This window comes from Prionailurus viverrinus, unplaced genomic scaffold, assembly GCF_022837055.1.
Source record: "Prionailurus viverrinus isolate Anna unplaced genomic scaffold, UM_Priviv_1.0 scaffold_53, whole genome shotgun sequence".
NCBI lineage: Eukaryota > Metazoa > Chordata > Mammalia > Carnivora > Felidae > Prionailurus > Prionailurus viverrinus.
The window spans coordinates 2,147,415-2,168,008 of record NW_025927616.1 but is presented as its reverse complement, the minus strand read 5'-3'; the positions used below and the strand labels follow the sequence as shown (position 1 = coordinate 2,168,008).

The following is a 20,594-nucleotide window of genomic DNA, read 5'->3' as shown; positions in this document are numbered from 1 at the left end:
TTCTATTTAAAAAATTACCACTCTTCTTGAATTTGATGTTTTTTCTTCTTTTTGTTTTTGTACATCTAAGCACATATAGTGTATATACTATTAAGCATTTGGGGGTGGGTATATTTCGAAATAACTGTTATACTGCATCGTATTCCGCTCTCACTTCATAATACCAGGGAATGTGGGCTGTCCTCTCCAATGCCAGCTATTGTAGGATTCTGGCATCGATTCTTACATCGTTTAGTCTTTGTGGCTGAAACACAAATAGCTCATTGACTTCCAGCTCAGGTCACGAGCTAGCGGTTTGTGAATTTGAGCCCCGTGTCGGGCTCTGTGCTGGCAGCTCGGGGCCTGGAGCCTGCTTTGGATTCTGTGTCTCCCTCTCTCTCGGCCCCTCCCCTGCTCATGCTCTGTCTCTGTCTCTGTCTCAAAAATAAATAAAACATTAAAAAAAAAATTTTTTTTTAATTTTTTAAAGTAGGCTCCTGTCCAACGTGGAGCTTGAACTCATGGCCCTGAGACAAGAGTCACACGCTCTGTGGGCTGAGCCAGCCAGCCACTCCTGTGTACATTTTGGTGTATGTATGTAAAGTCCTCGTATGTCTGTATTTAAATGGCTCATAAATACACCGAACACCGAAGTTGAGGATCAAGGCCTTTGACATCCTGCAGTGAATTCTGTGCAAGAAGATACAGAGCCTTTAATAATTCTGATATAGATTAACTAGCTGAGTCTGCCAGAATACACTCTTCCCCTCAAGAAGAGACCGGGTCAGGTGCTTGGCGAAACCCCACACCGTGTCCTCGGTCACCCCCAGTCCACCCCGACAAGGAGATGCAGTTTAATTTACCGCGGCCCGTTGACCCTTGTATTCTGTCAAGTGCGGGTTCTGGGGGTCGTCCACTGGGCCTAACTACACAAAACCTGAAGCCGAGGAAGGCGACGCGGTTCAGGAGGCACCAGCGGTAAACTGAGTCGGAGGTCCTGCCGAGGCCTCGAAGCTCGCCTCCACAGTGCTCCCTTCCCTGCTCTCCCTGCAACATTCTCCCCCCGCCGCACAGGTCCTCCCTGGGGAGGGGGGGGGCCGGGGGGGTTCACCCCCACCCCCCAGTCGCCTTCGGGTCCCGCATGCTTGCCGCTTACTGGCTGTGCACACGGGGGGCGCAGATCCCTCCATCTGCGGGATGCGGCTAAGCACGGTGCCCCGCTCGGGGAGGCGGGGGGGTTGTTGTGAGGATCCAGGGAGACCCCGTTGGACACCTAGGGCAGCGTCCGGCGCGTCGTCATGGTCACTACGCACACGTCACCATCTTCCGCGTCGCGTCACGTCACCTGCGCGTTACTCGCGTGGGCTTCCTTCCGCCTCGGGGCTCTCGTCGGTAAGGTGGCGGGGTCGCGCGGCTGGCCTCTGCGGTTTCTGTCTCCCAGACCATTGTAGTTCTGCGATCTGGGCCTCGTGGGCGGCCCGGGCCTGCTTCCCGCCTTCCCTGTGCTTCCGGGACGGGACGCGAGGTCCGCCCTCCGGGAAGTCCTGGAGGAGACGCGGCTGCCTCGGCCTGGCCCGTCGAAGCACCTGCGGCCGGTCCAGCGGGCGGGGGACGGAGCAAAGGCCACGGCGGCTCACGCTTCCGGGTGGGGGGCAAACACGGACGAGGGCACGGCGATTGCACCTGCCGCCGCGAGCATTTTCTGTGTGCGAGGCGGTGCGCGGGCACGCGCTTTCCCGTCATCGCCGGGTCCTCCCGTTAGGTAAGTATTCGTATGGTCCCCGTTTGGCACACGAGGAAAACAGCACAGAGAGGTTAAGGAGCATGCCTGAGGCCGCACAGCGAGCAGGTGACAGTTGAGATTTGAACCTCTGTCGTGTGATTCCGGCTCCCGTGCTCTTAACCGGTGTGCTACATTCAGTTGATTCCAGATGGAGAAGAATGGAGTTCCCGTAACCAGAATACTTCAAATGAGTGTATGTGGGTGTTTTTTTTTTTTTTTTTACCAACTTTTTTATTTTGAAAGGTGGCAAACTTAGGAGAAAATTGGAAGACAAGTGAAATGAACAGGTATACAGATTCAACAGTTCTGCTTCATGTAACTTATTCTCTGTCTTGGGGCTCCTGGGTGGCTCAGATGATTCAGCATCCAACTCTTGATTTCGGCTCAGGGCATGATCTCTCAGTTTGTGAGTTCGAGCCCTGCGCCAGGCTCTGTGGTGATTTAAAAAAAAAAAAAAAAAAACCTCTCTCTCTCTGTAAGATCTTTTAAAAAAAAAAAAAAAGGTAAAATCTTGTCATTTGCAACAATGTGGATGGAACTAGAATGTATTATGCTAAGCAAAATAAGTCAGGCAGAGAAAGACCTACAGTTTTACTCATATGTGGAATTTAAGAAACATAACAGATGAACGTAGGGGAAGGGAAGGAAAAATTAGATAAAAACAGAGAAGGAGGCAAACCATAAGAGACTCTTAAATACAGAGAACAAACTGAGGGTTGCGGGCAGGGTGTGCGGCGGGGAGGGATGGGCTAAATGGGTGCCGGGCAGGAGGGAGGACACGTGTTGGGATGAGCACTGGGCGTTGTATGCAAACTGATCAATCACTGGTTTCTATTCCTGAAATCAACACTACACTGTGTATTAACTAACTTGAATTTAAATAAGTAAAAATTTTAAAAAGTAAATGGCAGGGGAACCTGGTTGGCTCAGTTGGTTAAGCGTGTGACTCTTGGTTTCTGCTCAGGTCATGATCTCACAGTCGTGGGATCGGGTCGCGACTCCATGCAGAGCCTGTTTGAGATTCGCTCGCCCTCCCTCTCTCTCTGGCCCCTCCTGCGCGTGCTCTCTCATTCTCTCTCTCAAAACAAACTTAAAAAAAGTAAAGGGCAGATTTACTCGTAAGAGGAGTCTCCTAAATAACGATAATGCCGCCGTCACACACGAGAGGTACGATGTCAAGGAAAGAAAATGTTAATAAACCTTAGTTTGGGATCAGTCAGATCTCCAACTACATCAGCGAAACCGCGCTGCTCAAGGGCGCCCGGGTGGCTCCAGTCGGCCAAGTGTCCGACTCTCGATTTCGGCTCAGGGCCCAGCATCGGACTCCACACTGAGCAAGGAGCCAGCTTAAGATTCTCTCTCCCTCTCCCTCTGCCCCTACCCAGATCTCTCATTCTTTCTCGTGCCCCGCCCGCCCCCGCCCCCCCTTCTCGGAAAGGAAAGGAAAGGAAAGGAAGAAATTGCACCGCTCAAAAAAATCCTTACCAGAACCTGATTTTCGTTTCTTGCAGAAGTCCTACTCCATGCCCATCGGCATCGAGTTTCAGCGGCGGTACGCGACCATCGTCCTGGAGCTCGAGCAGCTGAACAAGGACCTCAACAAAGTCTTGCACAAAGTCCAGCAGTACTGCTATGAGGTGGGGACTTTGTAGGAAATCGCTGAGGGGCCCCCCTGCGCTCTTTTAGTTGAAGCTTAACGCGGGTTACCTTCACATTTTCGAAAATTCAGACTAAGCCATTACCTTTACGAGGCCCGTTAGCAAAACCACGTTTACGTACGTTTTTACTTGTTCCGGCGTCGGTTTGAAGAGTGCTCTACGCACAGGGAGCTATCAGTTCTGTTGGTTTTTGTTTGAGTCACAAATGTTAGAGCTCTTGAAAAAAAATTCAGGAAAATCAAGAAAAATGATTACTGAATTCTGCTATCCCAATACTATATTTTGGTTTATTTCCCCTTCGTCTTGTATGTATACCTCTGCCTCTTCTCACAAGGTTATGGTCCTGCTGTGTATACAATTTTGTTTCCTCCTCTCAGCTTTGCATTAGAACTGTGGATTCTCGAACTTCCAGTATAGAGAGCATAGGGTTATTTGTGAATTGTTACCACGTATGTAAATTCATGCATATGAAGGCAGTTCAACAGCGTCACCTAAAATTTGATTTTCTTTTAAAAACTTTTCTTAGAGTTTATTTATTTATTTTGAGAGAGAGCACACGAGCAGGAGGGGTTGAGAGAGGGAGAGAGAGAGAACCCCAAACAGACACCGAGCTGACAGCACGGAGCCGGATGCAGGGCTCGAACTCACAGACCATGAGATCATGACCTGAGCCGAAACCGAGAGCTGCTTAACACACTGAGCACCCCAGGCGCTCCTTAATTTTGATTTTCTTACCATACGGTAGGAATTAAACGAGGTGAGTTTGGAATGCTCCCGCGCTCGCATTTTTATGCTTCCAGTGAGCCTCCTCCACTTGTGATGTGAGATTCTGCACCACTTAGCCCTTTATCGTGCCGGCCTCCAGCGAAGTCCCACAGACCCGCCTCGGGCCATGTTACCAATCCCCCTGCACTGACCGTAAGGACGTGCTCAGTGGTTGCCTATAACCGACCTCAGTACATTTTGCTCGTTCCTCTGGCCCTCCGTTACCATTTAGTTTTATTTTCCTGCTGGTTGTCGCCTATGTGACACCGCTCTTTGGTTTCGTGATGTGTGCCGGGCCTCTTGTGATAGGCTCGTGTTCCCAGGGAAGCAGACTGATTTAATTTTCACAAAGCTCTTGAGGACATACAGTATTGATTTTAAAATAAGAACAGAGAGCACTATGATTAAGCAATTCTGTTCCCAGTATATACCAAACAGATTTGTGAACTTGTATTTACCCAAAAGATCTGCGCCGGAACGTTCAGAGCATCTAAAAACTTTAGAATTTTTTTTTTTTTTTTAATTTTTTTTTTTCAACGTTTATTTATTTTTGGGACAGAGAGAGACAGAGCATGAACGGGGGAGGGGCAGAGAGAGAGAGGGAGACACAGAATCGGAAACAGGCTCCAGGCTCCGAGCCATCAGCCCAGAGCCCGACGCGGGGCTCGAACTCACGGACCACGAGATCGTGACCTGGCTGAAGCCGGACGCTTAACCGACTGCGCCACCCAGGCGCCCCAGAATTTTTTTTATTAGAGACAAGGTTACTCGTTGCGGCACTCCTGGTAATTGCCAAAGATTAGGAGAAAACGTAAATGCCCGTACACAGGGAATTGGCTGAAGGACTTAGGGCACGTCTGCACCGTGGAGTGCCTGCCGTAAGAAGCTTCCTGTTCGCCCACATGGATGATTTCCAGGCTGGGCTCCGTGAAAAAAAGGAAAGCACGTGGAAGTTACTAAGTGTTACCCTTGGAATCAGAAACACGCAGGAGTAGAATCTACGAGTAACGGCGTAGTTTTTCAAGAATAAATGCAGGAAGGACAGACCGGAAACCGATTTGGGGACGGGGTGGGGGTTGGGGAGGGAGGAGCGGTGACATTTCTTTGCGTGTCTGTTTCCTCAGCAAACACAGATGAGCTCGGCTCTAAAATGGACTAGAAAAAGAAATAAACAAACCTAACCATATTCCAGAGGAGAAACAGAAACACTGACGGGGGCCAGAACAAATCCACATAACCTGAACATAGTATTCTGACTATATATACTCTTAGGCTGAAGGTAAACCGAACTTTAAATAAATCCTGAACTCCAGTGAGTAAGGTTTTTTCTCGTGGCGGTATGGGTTCGCAGTTCTCAAACTCTGCATTCCAATGGGGCAGATGGGTAACGAGGTGTATTGTGGGTGACAGAAGCCCGCTGTCCCACCTGCAGAGAAGGCTACGGCGAACCCTGTGGCGTTAAATCAGAAGAGGAAGAATCGGTCTGACTCCGTGGTTCCCTTTATTTATATGACATGGATGTAAGTGTGCGTGTGTGTGCGCACGCGCACTGAGAGAGCCCGGAGGCAGACACCCCGACAGCAGCGAGCACCCCCAGCACCCGATCTTGGGTTCCAAACGCTACTGTCCACAAATAGCGCTCCTTGAAAAAGAGCCTGCTTCCAGAGCGTGGGCAGAGAAGGTAGACGAGCCCGGATCATCTTAGCGGGCAAGGAAGTAAAATGAGCCCCCTGGGGTAAGGGAACATGTCCAGCGGAACCAGCCGGACAGGGTCCCCACTGGCCAAATCTGGGACAGTCTGGGCTTCGGCATAAGTAATTATACTGAGAGATTATAACCTTTTGAAGAAAGTAAGAATCTGTGAGTCCACACTAATATTAACTAATTAACCAATTAACTTTTAAGGAAAAGTTCTTGTAGGCAAATGCCACCCGATAAATGTGGAAGGAACAGTGAGAGAAGGGTATCGCTCGGCAGCCGTCCTGGTAATAACCGGCAAAGGCGAGAATCGTCCGTAGACGCGAAAACTGGAGGGTGAAGGTTTGCCGAGGATCAGGGTCTTTACGTAGCCTCAGAATCCCCCTTCACAAGTACTTACTGATCACACGGGAAATCCTGTGCCGCCGGGAAGTCTGGCAGACCCCTAACTACCTTAGCCAAGTGTTCGGAGGTAACACCACCAGCGGTTGGACACACCCACGTCCAACCGTGACGCCCCCGAACCGTGACGCCCTGCGTGGGAACTCGGTGCCACTTTCGTGGTTCTCCTCCCCAAAGTGCGTAACTTCCGTCCAATCACGAGGAAACGGACAAACCCACGGCGAGGGACCGTGTACAAAATAATTGGCCGCTACTCTTCAAAAATGTCAAGGCCATGAGAGAGAAACTGGTCCAGAATAAAGGAACCTGCAGAGACATGACGACCACATGTCTTCGGGGGGGGGGAGGGGGGGACCGGCCACATGTAGGACACTTGAGACGGTTGAAATTTGAATGCGTTCTGTTAGGAGTATGGCCTCGCATCAACATTGAATTTCCTGATTGTGGGGTGCCTGGGGGGCTCAGTTGGCTTAGCGTCTGACTCTTGATTTCAGCTCAGGTCAGGTTCTCACGGTTCGTGAGTTCGAGCCCTGTGTCGGGCTCTGCGCTGACAGCTCAGAGCCTCCTTGGGATACTCTCTCTGCTGTCCACCTGCTGCTGCTCTCTCTCAAAATAAATAAATAAACATTGAAAAAAATTCCTGATAGTGATAGTTGCACTATGGGTATGTAATAGAATATCCTTTACTTACAAAATGCAAACTGGGAGTGCTTTGGGGCAAAGAGGCACAGTGTTTGCAGGTTATTCTCAAATAGTTACAGGGGGAAAAATTACACGTTACACGGAGAGAGACCAAATAAATGTCACACGGAACAAACCACAAACAGCGTCTCTGGGTAGAAGGTTCTCGAGGGTTTTCTATTCTGTTCCTTCTTAGAAGTTTGAAATCAGGGGCGCCTGGGTGGTGCAGTCGGTTAAGCGTCCGACTTCAGCCAGGTCACGATCTCGCGGTCCGTGAGTTCGAGCCCCGCGTCGGGCTCTGGGCTGATGGCTCGGAGCCTGGAGCCTGTTTCCGACTCTGTGTCTCCCTCTCTCTCTGCCCCTCCCCCGTTCATGCTCTGTCTCTCTCTGTCCCAAAAATAAATAAAACGTTGAAAAAAAAAAATTAAAAAAAAAAAAAAGTTTGAAATCATATCAATTAACAGTTACCAAGAATATAAAAGAAATTGGGGGGGGGAACTGTTAGAGAAGAAAAATTTCTAAGGTAGGAGTAAGGACCATTTTCGTTATAAATGCTAGTTTTACAAAAATCCGAATCAGAGGGTGCCTGGGGGGCTCAGCTGGTTAAGCGTCCGACTCTTGATTTCAGCTCAGGTCGCGATCTCACGGTTCATGGGATCGAGCCCCACGTTGGGCTCCGCGCTGACGGCGTGGAGCCTGCTTGGGAGCCTCTCTCTCCCTCCCACTGCCCTTCTCCCACTCGTGTGCACGCCCTCTCTCTCAAGATAAATGAATAAAGTTTATAAAAAAACCATCCGACTCTGAAAACGGCACAAACACAGATTACGGCCTTATGAACAACGTCTTCTGCTTGAACCCTCGGTTCTCAGCTCGCTCCGGACCAGGGCCTCCAGCCCGCAGATCAGCCAACAGACATGCGGCGAAGGTGCGAGGAGGAAGCCCAGGAGATCGTGAGGCACGCCAACTCCGCCGCCGGACAGCCCTGTGTCGAAAATGAAAACCTGACGGACTTGATCTCCAGGCTGACGGCTATCTTATTACAAATTAAGGTAACTTTGGGAGAAGACAGGTCCTAAATTTTGACAGCTACACAAACAACTCTGCTGATGTGTTGCTGAAAAATTATAATCTACAGATTATATCCGATGCTTATTTTTGTGTCTTCGAACCGTGATTCAATTAAATTTTGAAATATCTTTCCTTTTAGTGTCTAGCAGAAGGAGGAGACCTGAACTCCTTTGAATTCAAATCACTCACAGATTCACTAAATGACATCAAGAGGACAATAGATGCTTCTAATATCAGGTAATTCGTTAGGCCCGAATCCCTCTTGTAAGTGCACGGTGCCTCCCGGCGCAGGTTTTAAGAATCAGGCGTGTAAGTTTTGGCCTTTCAATAAATTACAAAAGAGCCGTCAGTTCTGTGCCATCTATTGACGGAACAGAAATGGGACGTGCGTTTTGCGGAGGAAGGAATCCGAAGACGCGCACCGTGTGGACCTGGGCGGGGTGGAGGCGCCTCCGAGGCGATGGTCCCCAGAGAGAGCGCCTTCACCCCCCTTCCCCCCCCCCCTTCCCCCCTACCTTTTCACTTCGTCCTGCGGTGGGGGTGGGGCCGCTGGGGTCGTAGCCCGCGTCCCGGGGAGATTCAGGCCTTCCTCGGGGCCATGTCCACAGCCCGCTCTTCAACTCCAGTTCAGCCCTTCCTTCTCTCAGAAGTCTTGTCCCGACGTGGTGAGATGGCGCAGCTCACCGCGTTTCTTCCTTCCTCAGCTGCTTCCAGAACAACGTGGAGATCCACGTCGCGCACATCCAGAGCGGCCTCAGCCAGATGGGGAACCTGCACGCCTTCGCCGCCAATGACACCAACAGGGACTGAGCGGAAGACGTCGCGGCTCCGGCCGCGGGGGACCCGCTTCGGAGTGTTCCCCCCCCTCCCCCGGCTCCCAACCCCGACTTACGAGTTACGGGTCCCGGGACGCGGGGGAGGCCGAAGCTCCAAACGAGGCACTTGAGGACCCTGGGCCGCCTGGCCCTGCGCCGCTGACCAGCTTCGTGCTTCTTTGCCTCTTCCCGTCCGGCTGCAGCAGCATCGCTTACGGCACCTGCTCGGGGGCGGGTATCTTTCGGCTGAAAACGTCCGAACGCTTTTTTTAACCGCATGAACTCAGCCCGACACACACGCAGGCGGCGCCCGCCGCGGAGAGCACGAGACACGGCCTTGAGGCGGGTGGCCCGTGGCCGTGTGGCGGCGCCAGCGGGGAAGCGACGGCCCGGGCTCCCGCAGCAGCCGCGCACCCTTGGGTCGTTGACAGAGCGCGCCCTCGAGGCGCGGAGGCCCGGTCTGCAGGAAGCCGCTGGAACGCGGGTGGGAGACGCGGGCTGGGCCAGCAGACGGGATGGACGGAGCGCGACCTGGGCCTGCACGTCATTTTCTAGTAATAAATATTTTAATTTATCATAATTTATAAAAGAAACCTCTGTTGTTCGTCTGTCGAAAGAGAATGAAGGAGCAGGAAACAAAAGTGCTCGCAAAATGGCTACATTTCGGCAAGTGGATTTGGTGGGCCTTTTCCCCGCCACGTCAGGGCAAAAAGTGCTGTGATGAAATGTATTTCAGAAGACTGACGACACACTATTTTCATATTTTGTTTATTTGCACAACTCGAACCAGATTCCTGGTTAAAATCCAACCGTACACGATTTATAAAGTCAAAAGATTTTATAAGGAAAACGCATATAATAACCAGTGCAACGAAATGCAGAAAAAAAAAAGGTTTGTATTCGGTCGTGGGGTTTTTTTGGTTGTTTTTTGTTGTTTTTAAAGGAAAACCCTGCCTACGATGTTAATCTTGTACGAAGTGTGTATTTGGAATTTTCTTTGTTTTAATATAGAATATTATAAAGTCAAAAGATAATAAAATTGTTTTCAGATTTGGAGTTTAAGGTATAGCTGTAGAGGTGACTTTGATTCTTTTAGCTGTCCCATAAAATAGGACTTTTTATATGTTGATGTATAATAAGACTAAAACCAGATTATTTTCCATTTGAAAGTTTTGTATAGTTTAAAAATGCTTCCCTATTCTTTGTTGGTCTTGTGCCACTGCAAACCTTTAGTGCAGAGTTTATATTTAGCTAAACAGTTATGTTAATTAAGAAATGCATAAATCCTTTATTCTTAATATTTGTAATTCTAAATAAATTGATCTATGAAAAGTAGTATTGGCTACCATTTTCACTTAACTGATACAAGTTGATAAGTATTCCTTCTACTTAAAAAGTTTTGGGGCACCTGGGTGGCTGTCAGTTAAACAGCTGACTCTTGATTTCAGCTCATGATCTCCCGAGTCATGAGATCGAGCCCCGCATCGGGCTCTGTGATGACAGCTGGGAGCCCTGTTTGGGATTCTCTGTCTCCCTCTCTTTCTCTCTCTGCCCCTCCCCCACTCATTCTCTCTCTCTCTCTCTCTCTCTCAAAAATAAACATTTAATTTTTTTTAATGTTATTTATTTTTGACAGAGAGAGACACAGCATAAGCGGGGGAGGGGCAGAGAGAGAGGGAGACACAGAATCTGAAGCAGGCTCCAGGCTCCCAGCTGTCAGCACAGAGCTCGACGCGGGTCTCGAACTCACAGATGGCAAGATCGTGACCTGAGCCGAAGTCGGACACCCAACCGACTGAGCCCCGCCAGGAGCCCCTCAAAAATAAACATTTAAAAAATTTTTAATAAAAATAAATTTTAAAGAATTGTAATTCCCACGAAGTTATATTTTAGGGGAACCAGTGCAGATTAATTACCAAGTCCTTTTGAATTGCGACTCTGTCCAATAAGACTTCAAGGGAGGGGTTTTTCCATCTCTGCAAATCTTTGAAAAACATTAAGCAAGCAAGTTCTTGGCTTTACTGTAGACCTAGTGAATGGTTGGTTTTTTTTTAATTTTTTTTTTTTTTAACGTTTATTTATTTTTGAGACAGAGAGAGACAGAGCATGAACGGGGGAGGGGTAGAGAGAGAGGGAGACACAGAATCGGAAACAGGCTCCAGGCTCCGAGCCACCGGCCCAGAGCCCGACGCGGGGCTCGAACTCACGGACCGCGAGATCGTGACCTGGCTGAAGTCGGACGCTTAACCGACGGCGCCACCCAGGCGCCCCATGAATGGTTGGTTTTAACCTATCCTGCCTAGAATTATGTAAAACATTTTTTACTTGTTTCCCCTGCGCTACCTAAGACTGGTCACACGTAAACCCCACCTGGTCGTAAACGCACGTATCTAGGGGCGCCTGGGTGGCTCAGTCGGTTAAGCATCCGCCTTTGGCTCAGATCATGATCTAGCGGTTCATGAGTTCGAGCCCCGCGTCGGGCTCTGTGCTGACAGCTCGGAGCCTGGAGCCTGCTTTGGATTCTGTGTCTCCCTCTCTCTCTGCCCCTCCCCCACTTGTTCTCTCTCGCGCGCGCTCTCTCTCCCTCTCAAAAATAAATAAATAAACATTAAAAAGACCGCACGTAACTAATTAAGCAGTGCCCAAGTGCTGGTGGCAGGAACTGTGCCTGAGATCGTATTTGAGTTTGATTTCTGTTTCGGGAAGAAGAAACCTCAATCATTCAGAGTAGTCATTTGGGGTCCGTTGTACGTGAATTTGCGCGACGCCGCTGCCGCTGAGCACGAGCTCCAAAGAGAGCCGCGGAGGCCGGAGGGAGCTCACAAGCCGGCACACCGCGTGCTTGCGGGCTCGGTTCTGAGCTCCCCTCGGTTGAGTTCCGGAAACCACATTCCCTCGCTACCGTTGAGAATCTATCAAAAGATGCGCCCACTGAATCCTTTCTCTCGAGGGGCACCTGGGTGGCTCAGTCGCTTAAGCGTCCAACTCTTGATCTCAGCTCGGGTCTCGATCTCGGGGGTCACGAGTTCAAGCCCTGCACTGGGCTCCACGTGTAACACGGGGGGGGGGGGGGGGGGGAGGAGTCTTTCTCTCGAATGCACGCACTTTCTGAATCCTCGCCATTACCACTTGTCTCGCCCCGCCCAGCCACCGTCCCCACCAGCCCGGAACCGGGAGGTCACCCCCCCCACCTTCTCTAGCATTCCACTCTGCCCCCTCAACTGCAGCTTTCACCAGGTAAGAGTCTTAAAACACAGAACCGGTCATTTTCTCTCCATCTAAAGGCTCAGGGCTCTCTAGACAAACTCAGAACTCTTTTATAAGCCACCAAAAGTCACCGTTGGTCTGACCTCTAACAACTTCTCCTGCTCCTTACCCCGCAGGGCCTTTGCACGTGCAGGTCCCCCTCCTCACCCTGCTAACTCCTGACCATCCTACACTTCAGTTTCTCACGGAAGCTTTCCTTGACCACCACGCACCCGTCTCCGGGGCCCTCGCATTTCCAGGCCCTCATAAAGCGCCTGTTCGTAGCCAGCAAGTGTCTGTGCAGTGAACAGACAAGTTTCAAAAGCGCTCGAAACGACATGAGTGTCACTAGAGAATAAGCATACGGTTTTCCGTGAGGATGGCTTTGCAAGAGGAGACTACTCACTCAGAAGCAGAAATTCTGCACGGGCTGGGGGGGTGGGGGGGGGGCCTTTAAGCCTATCACGTGATCATTAGTCCTGACGGAAAAGGCCAGGCCGACACAGGAGGCATTATTCGGTGGTGGACAGATGGGTGGACTGAGTCCTGGCCCAGTTCCTTGCTCTTTCAAATCCTACCAGGGTGCCTGGGGGGGGGCGGGGGGGGGGCGGGGCTCAGAGGGTTGAGCATCCGACTTCAGCTCAGGTCACCATCTCACGGTGCGTGGGTTCAAGCCCCACGTCGGGCTCTGTGCGGACAGCTCGGAGCCTGCTTCGGATTCTGCGTCTCCTTCTCTCTCTGCCCCTCCCCTGCTCATGCTGTCTCTCTCTCAAAAATAAGCATTAAAAATTGCTTTAAGTCATTTGAAAAAATAAAATTAAAGTAAAATATAGTCCCTACCTTGCATGACAGTTGGAAGTCAGTCTCATAACGCCCATAACACAGCAGCTAGGGTCTCATAAGAGTTCGAGAGATATAGACTAATGTTCTTAGAGGTCCTAGGCTAAGCATCCGACTTCGGCTCGGGTCACGTTCTCCCGGTCCGTGACCGAGCCTCACTCACATCGGGCTCTGCGCCGAAAGCATGGAGCCTGCTTCCGGTTCTCTGTCCCTCTCTGCCCCTCCCCTGCGCTCACTCGCTCGCTCTTAAAAAAAAATAATAATAAACATTAAAAAAAAAAAAAACAACTCAAGTCTGCCACCAAAGCCTGAACTGTCTCCTGATTGCTTCTCGGAGGGGATGTGCTGCTCGGAAAAGCGCAAGTCATTTGAATAACACCTCTGAAAATTAGGGCAACTGGCGTGGAGACGCTGAACACAGCTCAGACTATTCTAGTAACGTCGAGACTGCACAGCCTACACACAGACCTCACCCCCGGCCACCGCCTATACGGTCTCCATCGGCCCTCAGGAGGGTGCAAAGCCTCCACGTACCAAGACGAGATTTTGATTTATCTCAGGCTAACTTGCAAATGGTAATTTGCACGCATTTCTTTTAATATTTACTTATCTTTGAGAGAAAGAGAGACACAGCGTGGGGGCAGGAAGAGGTACAAAATCAAGATCAGGGGAAGGTTCAGACTTGGGGGGAGGAGGGAGCCTCGAGCGTTTAAGAGAGAGAGGGGGGCTCATTTGGTCCCCCACGGACAGGAGCGGCCCCGAGAAGGTCGCGCACTGTCCGGGGGTGACCTTCCGACCCGCACAACCGCCCTGCTGGCCAGAGACATCGCCTGCTAGTCTGGGAAGGTCAGCGGAAGGTCTTTCCCATCTGGTGGCCCTGGAGGCTTCTCCAGGCTTCTAGGGAGAGTAAGGTGTGTCCCCTTTGCCTCCAGCCTCCAGCTCCTGTGGGCTCGGCCCGAGTCCGCCTGTGCTCAAGAGTTTCCAAAGGCAGAAAAGATGTGTTCCTCCCAGGAGTCCAGCTTTGAACCGGGGCCTTCAGAGAGGGGGCAATAGGTTTCAAAACGCTGACCCTGGCAGTGAGGGGCAGAGATGCCCTCTCCCAGCCTGTGGGGATCGGGTGGGCAGGTCCCATCGGTTTCAAGAGGCAGCTGGGGCTTTAGGCATTTCGCTTCGCTCCCCTGATCAGCGCGGAGGAGGAACAGCTCCGGCCTGGCCGAGGGGTGACAGGGTTTCCCGCTCTGACGCCGCGACTTGGCCCGTCTATTCTGGAACCACACCTGGAAGCGGGGAGACAAGAGGGGCTTTGGGCTGGAGTCCTTGTGCCATGATGGCCTCCACCGTCCCCACGTTCCAGGGCGGCGGGCCCTAGCTCCCTGCTCCGGGACCCCCTGGGTTTCAGAAAGCCCTGGGGCCAGCCGATGGGTCGGCGTTCAGAGCCCCCCGCTTTCCCTGACTCACCACTGCCGGGTGCCTGGGCACCCTACGGGGATATTTGCAATAAGAAATAGGGTCACGGAAACAGAAGGGCTCAGAATTTGAGGATAAAATGCTTCTAGGCTTAAACAGGAGAAGAATTGGGGGCCCCTGGGAGGCTCAGTCAGTTACGCCTACAACTCTTTGATTTCAGCTGCGGTCACGATCCCAGGGTCTCGGGATCGAACCTCACCTGGGACTCCGTGCTGAGCGTGGGGCCTGCTTAAGATTCTCTCTCTCTCTCTCTCTCTCTCTCTCTGCCCCCCTCCCCCCTTCATGCTCTGTCTCCCTCTCTCTCCCTCTCAAAATTAAAAAAATTAAAAGACAGGCATTAAAATAACTTAGCAAATCAATTCCTGAAAAGTACAGCCCCTCATCAAATCAATCAAGAAGGCACTTTGCTCTGCGGACTCCACCGCTGTGGACAAATTTGCTGCTCACGGTGTCCCCACCAATCCTGAGGGTGTCCTGCTTAGGAAGCCTCCGGGGCGAACTGCTGAGACCCACAGATCATTCCCACCCCCCCCCACCCCACCACCCCCCACCCCACCACCCCCCACCCCCACCCCCGGGGATGCGCAAAAGCAAATCCGCTCCTCCCAGCGCTGAGATGAGGGCTCCCGCTTAGACCTGCGTTTGGACGCAGGCCGAAGGGCAGGGGCCTCATCACCCCCGAGCCCCCCGGGTTCTGATCTAAATGTGCAATAAACGCAGCCGGCTCCAGGGAGCCGCCCGGGCTTCAGGCTTTACCCCGAGATTCCAGACCCAGTACCGGCCCAGAGCGTGGCCTCGGGGCTCCTGGGGGTGACTCGGGGAGTCGCTTGGCCCTGTCCCAAGGACCCTTCTCCCAGCGGGGGAACCCCAGCCGCGCCTCATCGGTCTCTTCCCGGAGAACCGGAGAAAGAAAAAGTATCCAAGGGCTCCCTCTCCCCCTCCCGCTGAGGACTCGGCTTTGGCCGTTTCGAGGGGCCCCGAGCGTACCCGACGCCCGAGGCAGGCGCTCCGCCGCACGCCCGCCCCGGCTCGCCGCCCGGGACCCCGAGGCTCCACGTCCCCAGCCCCCCCACTCACCTGGATCCGGGACTCGGGGAGCAGCGTGAGCGCGGCCAGGCGCTCGCGCAGGTGGATGTCGGGGTACATGGTCCGGCGGAACACGAGCTCCAGCAGCTGCAGCTGCTCGGCGCTGAACGACGTGCGCTTGCGGCGCTGCGACGGGGCGGGCGGCGCGGGGTCCCCGCCCGGGAAGCCCGCGAAGGGGCCGGGGCGCGGGGGCGGCGGGGCGGCGGGGCCGGGCGGGGGCGCGGGGAACGCGGCGCCCGCCCCGAAGCCGAGCTCCCGGGACCCCGCCGCGGCCATCGCTGCGCCAGCCTGTGCGCCGCCGGGGGGCGCGGGCCGCGGATATAGGGCGGGGGCCGGGGGAGGGGCGGCGGCGGCCTCAAAGGGCCGGGCGCGCGGAGGCCCGTGTCCCCCCGGGGGGGCGGCCCCGCCAGACGCCGTGGGAACCGCCGCTTCCGCCGCCGCGCGCGCGCGCGGGGGGAGGGGAGGCGCGAACTCGGGCCGGGACCCCCGGAGACCCCCGCCCGCCCTCCGGCCCGCCGCCCCTACCCCTGCGATCCCCGCCCGCTGGCCCCCCTCCACCCTGGAGACCCCCCCTCAGCCCTCTGGCCCGCCCCCCACTCCGGCGACTCCCACCCGCACCCCGGCGACCCCCGCCCCCCCCCAACCCTGCGACCCACCCCGCCGGCGACCCCCGCTCTCCCGCCCGTCGCCGCAATCCACATCCCCCGGGGCCGGCCTCCCACTCGACCCTTGGCCGCCGTCCGGCCCGCGGCCTGGGACGTGTTTATTTACCACCCCCCCACCCCCCCGCCCGCGATGTGCGAGACCCTGTGCCTGGTGGGCCAAGCAGCCCGGCCCCTCGCTCCCTGACGCGCCCTGCATCCGCCGGGGGGGGGGGGGGGGGGGGCGCGGATTAGGGGGCCGCACGCCCACCCCTTGGGCGGCGGGGGGAACCAGGGACGCTGGTGGACGCGGGACCCCGCCTTCCCGGACGTGCCCGCGGGTGGGCCCCGTTAGAAGAGGCCGTTTCACCGGGACTTGCGCTGTGGTCGTGGGTGGGTGCCTCCCCTGCAGGGTGAGGGGCGCAGGGCCCCCGCGCTGGGGCAGGCGCTCCGCGAACTCAGGTCGCCCTGTGGGAAGAGACGGGCGTGAGCCCCGGGCCTCCTGCCCCCGCCGTGCGAGCCCTGATCCCACCAGGACCGCTCTCTGTGGGCAGGGTCCTTCAGGGCCCCGTGAGGCCACCCCCGGAAGACCTTGGGCGTCCCGGACCTTGGATGTCCCGGACGGGCTTTCCAGGTGTCCGGGCAGAAAGACAGACTGCGTGCGGGGAGGGACGGGAGCCCTGGGCCCGATTCGCTCCTGGTGGGCGGTTGGGGCGGCAGGGACTGTGTGTCCAACCCTTTGGGCTCTCCCAAAGCGGGCAGCCCTCTTCTCCACCTACCCGCCCCACCCCTCCTCTCTCGGTCTCCCTCCCCCGCCCTTCCTCTCCCTTCCTTTCCTGGATCTTGGAGTCTTCGGGCAGAGGGCAAGTGGACGGGAGGTCAGACCCTCTGACTGTGCTCGGTCCTTCTTTCCTGAATCGTGGGAGGCTGTGCTCTACTGAGTTCCTATGCCGGGTTTACAGATCAGGAGATAGTTCCAGAATCCAGAGAGGCCCCGAGGACTCCCAAGCCGGCCTCCACAAGAGACTCGGGTGCTCACTGGTCAGTTCCCCTGCACCCTCCCACGGGAGGCCGACACGCCCATCCCCTCCAGTCTTGGGGGGCGTCTTTCAGGCCCCTTGGGCTCATTAGGTTCCCCGTCTCAGGCAGTGATGATGGAGCCAGATCCCCGCAGCCCCAAAGTGCCCTGGGTGTAGCTGCCCCCTCCCTCCCCCCGGGACCGGGAGGCCAGCCTCCGAGGAAGGCCGAGCTTTGCTGGCTGTGTGGCCGCCGAGGTGAGGTTTTACAGTCCCGGGTGGCCCAGCCAGAAACTCTGCCCAGGGTCAGGAGTCACAACGATCCCGGGCTGTGTGGACGCCCCCGCAGTCCTGTGTCCCAGCCCCATCCGTCTGAGGCACCTGCTCCCTGTGCCCCCAGAGGACAGACCCGCCCAGAGGGACGAGGTGCTGCCCGTGGGTGGTCTTTTCTGCTTTTTGAACTGGCAAGAAATGCCAGCATTCGGGCCGCCTGGGGGGACTCAAGTTGGCTGAGCGTCGGACTTGGTCGTGACCTCACAGCTGGTGGGTTCCAGCCCCTCCGTCCATCTGGGAGCCTGGAGGCTGCTCCGAATTCTGTGTCTGCCCCTCCCCTGCTTATATGCCTTCAAGCGCTCTCTCTGTCTCTGTCTCTGTCTCTGTCTCTTTTTTTCTCTCTCTCTCTCACAAATAAATGAACATAAAGAAAAGAAAAGAAAAGAAAAGCCAGCATTCAGTTTGCAGCCTGGTCATCCCGCACACTGACTAAACAATCATTTTCCTTCATGACTTTTCTGGAAGGCTCGCGGTATATCCCCCGTGTTGAAACAAGATGGCAGCCTTTCTCTCTCTCCTCCCTCTGCTCTCAATGAGGTTTTAATTGCGTGTGCTGGTATTTACCTGAGAAATAACCTCGGTGGGGACACAGTGGAAACCCGGGATCGCGATCGGGAATGAGGGGTTGCGGAGGGAGACTTTATCTTACACCTGCTGGTGCTGCTGTATTTTTGTTTTTGAACTGTGCATATGTTGGTGTTATACGTATATTTTGAAAACCTAGGTTTTTTGAAGGTATTTTATTATTTTTTCAAATGTGTCACTTATTTTTGAGAGAGCACAAGCCGGGGGGGGGGGGGGGGGGACAGAGGATCCAAAGGGGACTCTGCACTGACAGCAGTAAGCCTGATGTGGGGCTCGAACTAACGAATGGAGAGATCAAGACCTGAACTGAAGTCAGACGCTCCACCAACTGAGCCACCCAGGGGCTCCAAAATGAAGTTTTTGATGAATAAGTGGCAATGTGGTATTCCGGGTTGGATCTGGGTTTTTTTTGTTTTTTTGGTTTTTTTTTAAATCAAGTCTACACCTGGGGAGCCTGGGTGGCTCAGTTAAGACGCCCGACTTCGGCTCAGGTCCTGATCTCACAGTCTGTGAGTTCGAGCCCCCGCGTCGGGCTCTGTGCTGACAGCTCAGAGCCTGGAGCCTGTTTCAGATTCTGTGTCTCCCTCTCTTGCCCCTCTCCCCTGCTCTTGTTCTGTCTCTCTCTCTCTCTCTCAAAGATAAATGAACATTGAAAACATTTTTAGAAAATAAAAAAAAGTAAAGTCTACACCCAACGGGGGCTGGAACTCACAACCCAGATCACATGCTCCACACCGACCGAGCCAGCCGGGTGCCCTGGGTTGGATCCTTAGAAAGGACAAAGGACATTAGTGGGAAAAACTGGTAAAATCTGAATGTTTTTACAAAACTGTTAGAACACGGGAAGCAGAGGATGCACGTAATGTATCTGGAACGAGATACTGTTTCACCGTGGGAATAGATTTCCCGGTTCGGGATTTGCGCTGACCAGCGTTAGGAAGCTGGAAGCTTCTACACATCTCATCTGATGTGTAGCCGTTCGCTGAAAATTACAGGCTTCCCGCTCCCCTTCTGTTTGCCAGGCACGTCTAAACTCCTAAGTGTTTTTGCCAACCCCGAGGTCGGGATCCCCTACCCAGTTATCCTGTTGAAGCATACGATGAGTGTTTTTGTTAATTCTTCTATACCCGTTTTTGGAAAACAGAGAGAGCCCCATCCCTGGCAATATCTTTTAAAAAAAAATCATTCTGGTGGGGCTCCTGGGGGGCTCAGTTGGTTAAGCGTCCGACTTTGGCTCGGGTCATGATCTCGTGGCTCGTGGGTACGAGCCCCGCGTCGGGCTCTGTGACGACAACTCGGAGCCAGGAGCCTCCTTTGGAATCTGTGTCTCCCTCTCTCTCTGCCCCCCTCTCCCCCGCTCACACTCTGTCTCTCTCTCAAAAATAAATACATGTTAAAAAAACTTTTTTGAAAAACAAAATCATTCCGGCAAGTTATTTGCTCCAGGCTCCGTAAGGCACTTTCCGTCTACCAAAGCCAGTTTACCAGTTCTGGAATGGCTACCCTGAGGTTCAGGGTTAGCCCAAGGCAAGGGCCACGGAGATCCGGGGTCGAGGTTCCCCCCCCCATCCACACCTGGGCTCCGCCCACTCACCACTTGGCCTGCTCAGGGCTTGGGCCCTTATTTGCATTTGGTGTGTCGGTCACCCCTTGTCGAACCAGAAGGGGTGGGCAAGGGGAAATAGATGACCCACATCCAGGAAAGAGAAGTGAAGAAGAAAGAGAAAAGCAATGAGCTAAAACAAAAACAAAAAAGGATCGCGATCTGCAGCAGCCCCAGCGGGCAGGCGGGAGCCACTCGGGGTCACTGTCCTTCCTTTGCATCCTTAACCTTTCCCCCCACGGCTCCTGTCCTTGACGCCCCCAACATCACAGACTTTCCTCTCCAAGTGCTAAGTACCCTCTTCCCGGCTTTGTTGTTCAAGTCAGGCCCTCCACGCGGCCCTGAGAGCCGCCCCCGCCCTGCTCCGGGGCTGGTGTTTATTGATCAGAGACCCAGGAAAAGGAGGGTCGATGGCTTCTGCTTCCACCCTGAGTCCCTTTGATCCTGGCCTCGCTTTGATTTCCCCTCCTCTCGCTGCCCTGCCCGGCCTCTTCAGTTCCTGAAGTGTATTCTGGAAACAGAGGTTACAAGAGATTGAGAGACGACACCCCCCCCCCCCCAAAAAGGTATTAATGCGCCAGGAAAGCGATAAAAGGTTAAGGAGCCTCTTTTGTTGTTTGGTTAGCGCCAAACACATTCCAATCACAGCCTCCAAATCGCTTTTGAACTCGACACACAGGTTGAGTTGTTTTGTTTTTCTTTTTTTCCTTTCTTTCAGTTATTCCCACCCAAATCCTCTGGGTAGCGTCTTTCTCCACCCAGACTCACAGAAGCAAGTGAAGTTAAAAAGAACCCCTCCACGCCGGAGACAGAGAACCATAGGTTTTCCAGGTTTCTGTCCACACGCTTGATAACAAAGAACAGAAAAGACCGGCAGCAGATTTGGCCCTCGCACCCGACATTTGTCTACACCTGTCCCTGCAACACG

At 53.8% G+C, this 20,594-nt stretch overlaps 2 protein-coding genes across 13 annotated transcripts in view; one reads left to right on the top strand and one right to left on the bottom strand.

The window, feature by feature from the left end:
• Positions 1 to 19,024, top strand: part of LIN9 (lin-9 DREAM MuvB core complex component) — a 73,227-nt gene extending 54,203 nt beyond the window's left edge. For 9 of the 10 annotated variants that reach the window (XM_047848128.1, XM_047848134.1, XM_047848130.1 and 6 more), the window contains 4 exons: positions 3,274 to 3,399; positions 7,836 to 8,015; positions 8,174 to 8,271; positions 8,739 to 10,184. In XM_047848128.1, coding sequence (XP_047704084.1) covers positions 3,274 to 3,399; positions 7,836 to 8,015; positions 8,174 to 8,271; positions 8,739 to 8,844 — 510 coding nt within the window. In that variant the 3' untranslated portion in view covers positions 8,845 to 10,184. Of the gene's footprint in view, positions 1 to 3,273; positions 3,400 to 7,835; positions 8,016 to 8,173; positions 8,272 to 8,738; positions 10,185 to 12,388; positions 12,394 to 19,011 lie in introns of those variants that run through there. The other variant, XR_007149847.1, reaches the window with a different exon arrangement.
• MIXL1 (Mix paired-like homeobox) lies at positions 13,565 to 15,764 on the bottom strand. 3 transcript variants are annotated; one of them, XM_047848139.1, is made up of 2 exons: positions 15,480 to 15,764; positions 13,565 to 14,236 (listed from the first exon to the last, which is right to left on the bottom strand). In XM_047848139.1, exons 1-2 carry the CDS (start codon positions 15,762 to 15,764, stop codon positions 13,907 to 13,909), a joined length of 615 nt encoding a protein of 204 aa, XP_047704095.1. In that variant the 3' UTR covers positions 13,565 to 13,906. The 3 variants fall into 3 exon arrangements, 2 of the variants coding, with proteins under 2 accessions (XP_047704095.1, XP_047704096.1); XM_047848140.1 differs by having other exon boundaries at positions 13,565 to 14,212; XR_007149849.1 differs by lacking the exon at positions 15,480 to 15,764 and adding an exon at positions 15,159 to 15,280 and having other exon boundaries at positions 14,126 to 14,212.
• Positions 19,025 to 20,594: the final 1,570 nt, after the last annotated feature.

Bases quoted from the DNA above. Each gene is read 5' to 3' on its own strand.
- MIXL1 (XM_047848139.1), bottom strand. From the start codon at position 15,764: ATGGCCGCGGCGGGGTCCCGGGAGCTCGGCTTCGGGGCGGGCGCCGCG. The intron at 14,237-15,479 runs GTGAGTGGGGGG...TCCAGCCCAAAG, and splicing joins TCCCCGAGTCCCGGATCCAG to CCCCTCTTGTCTCCCCGCTT.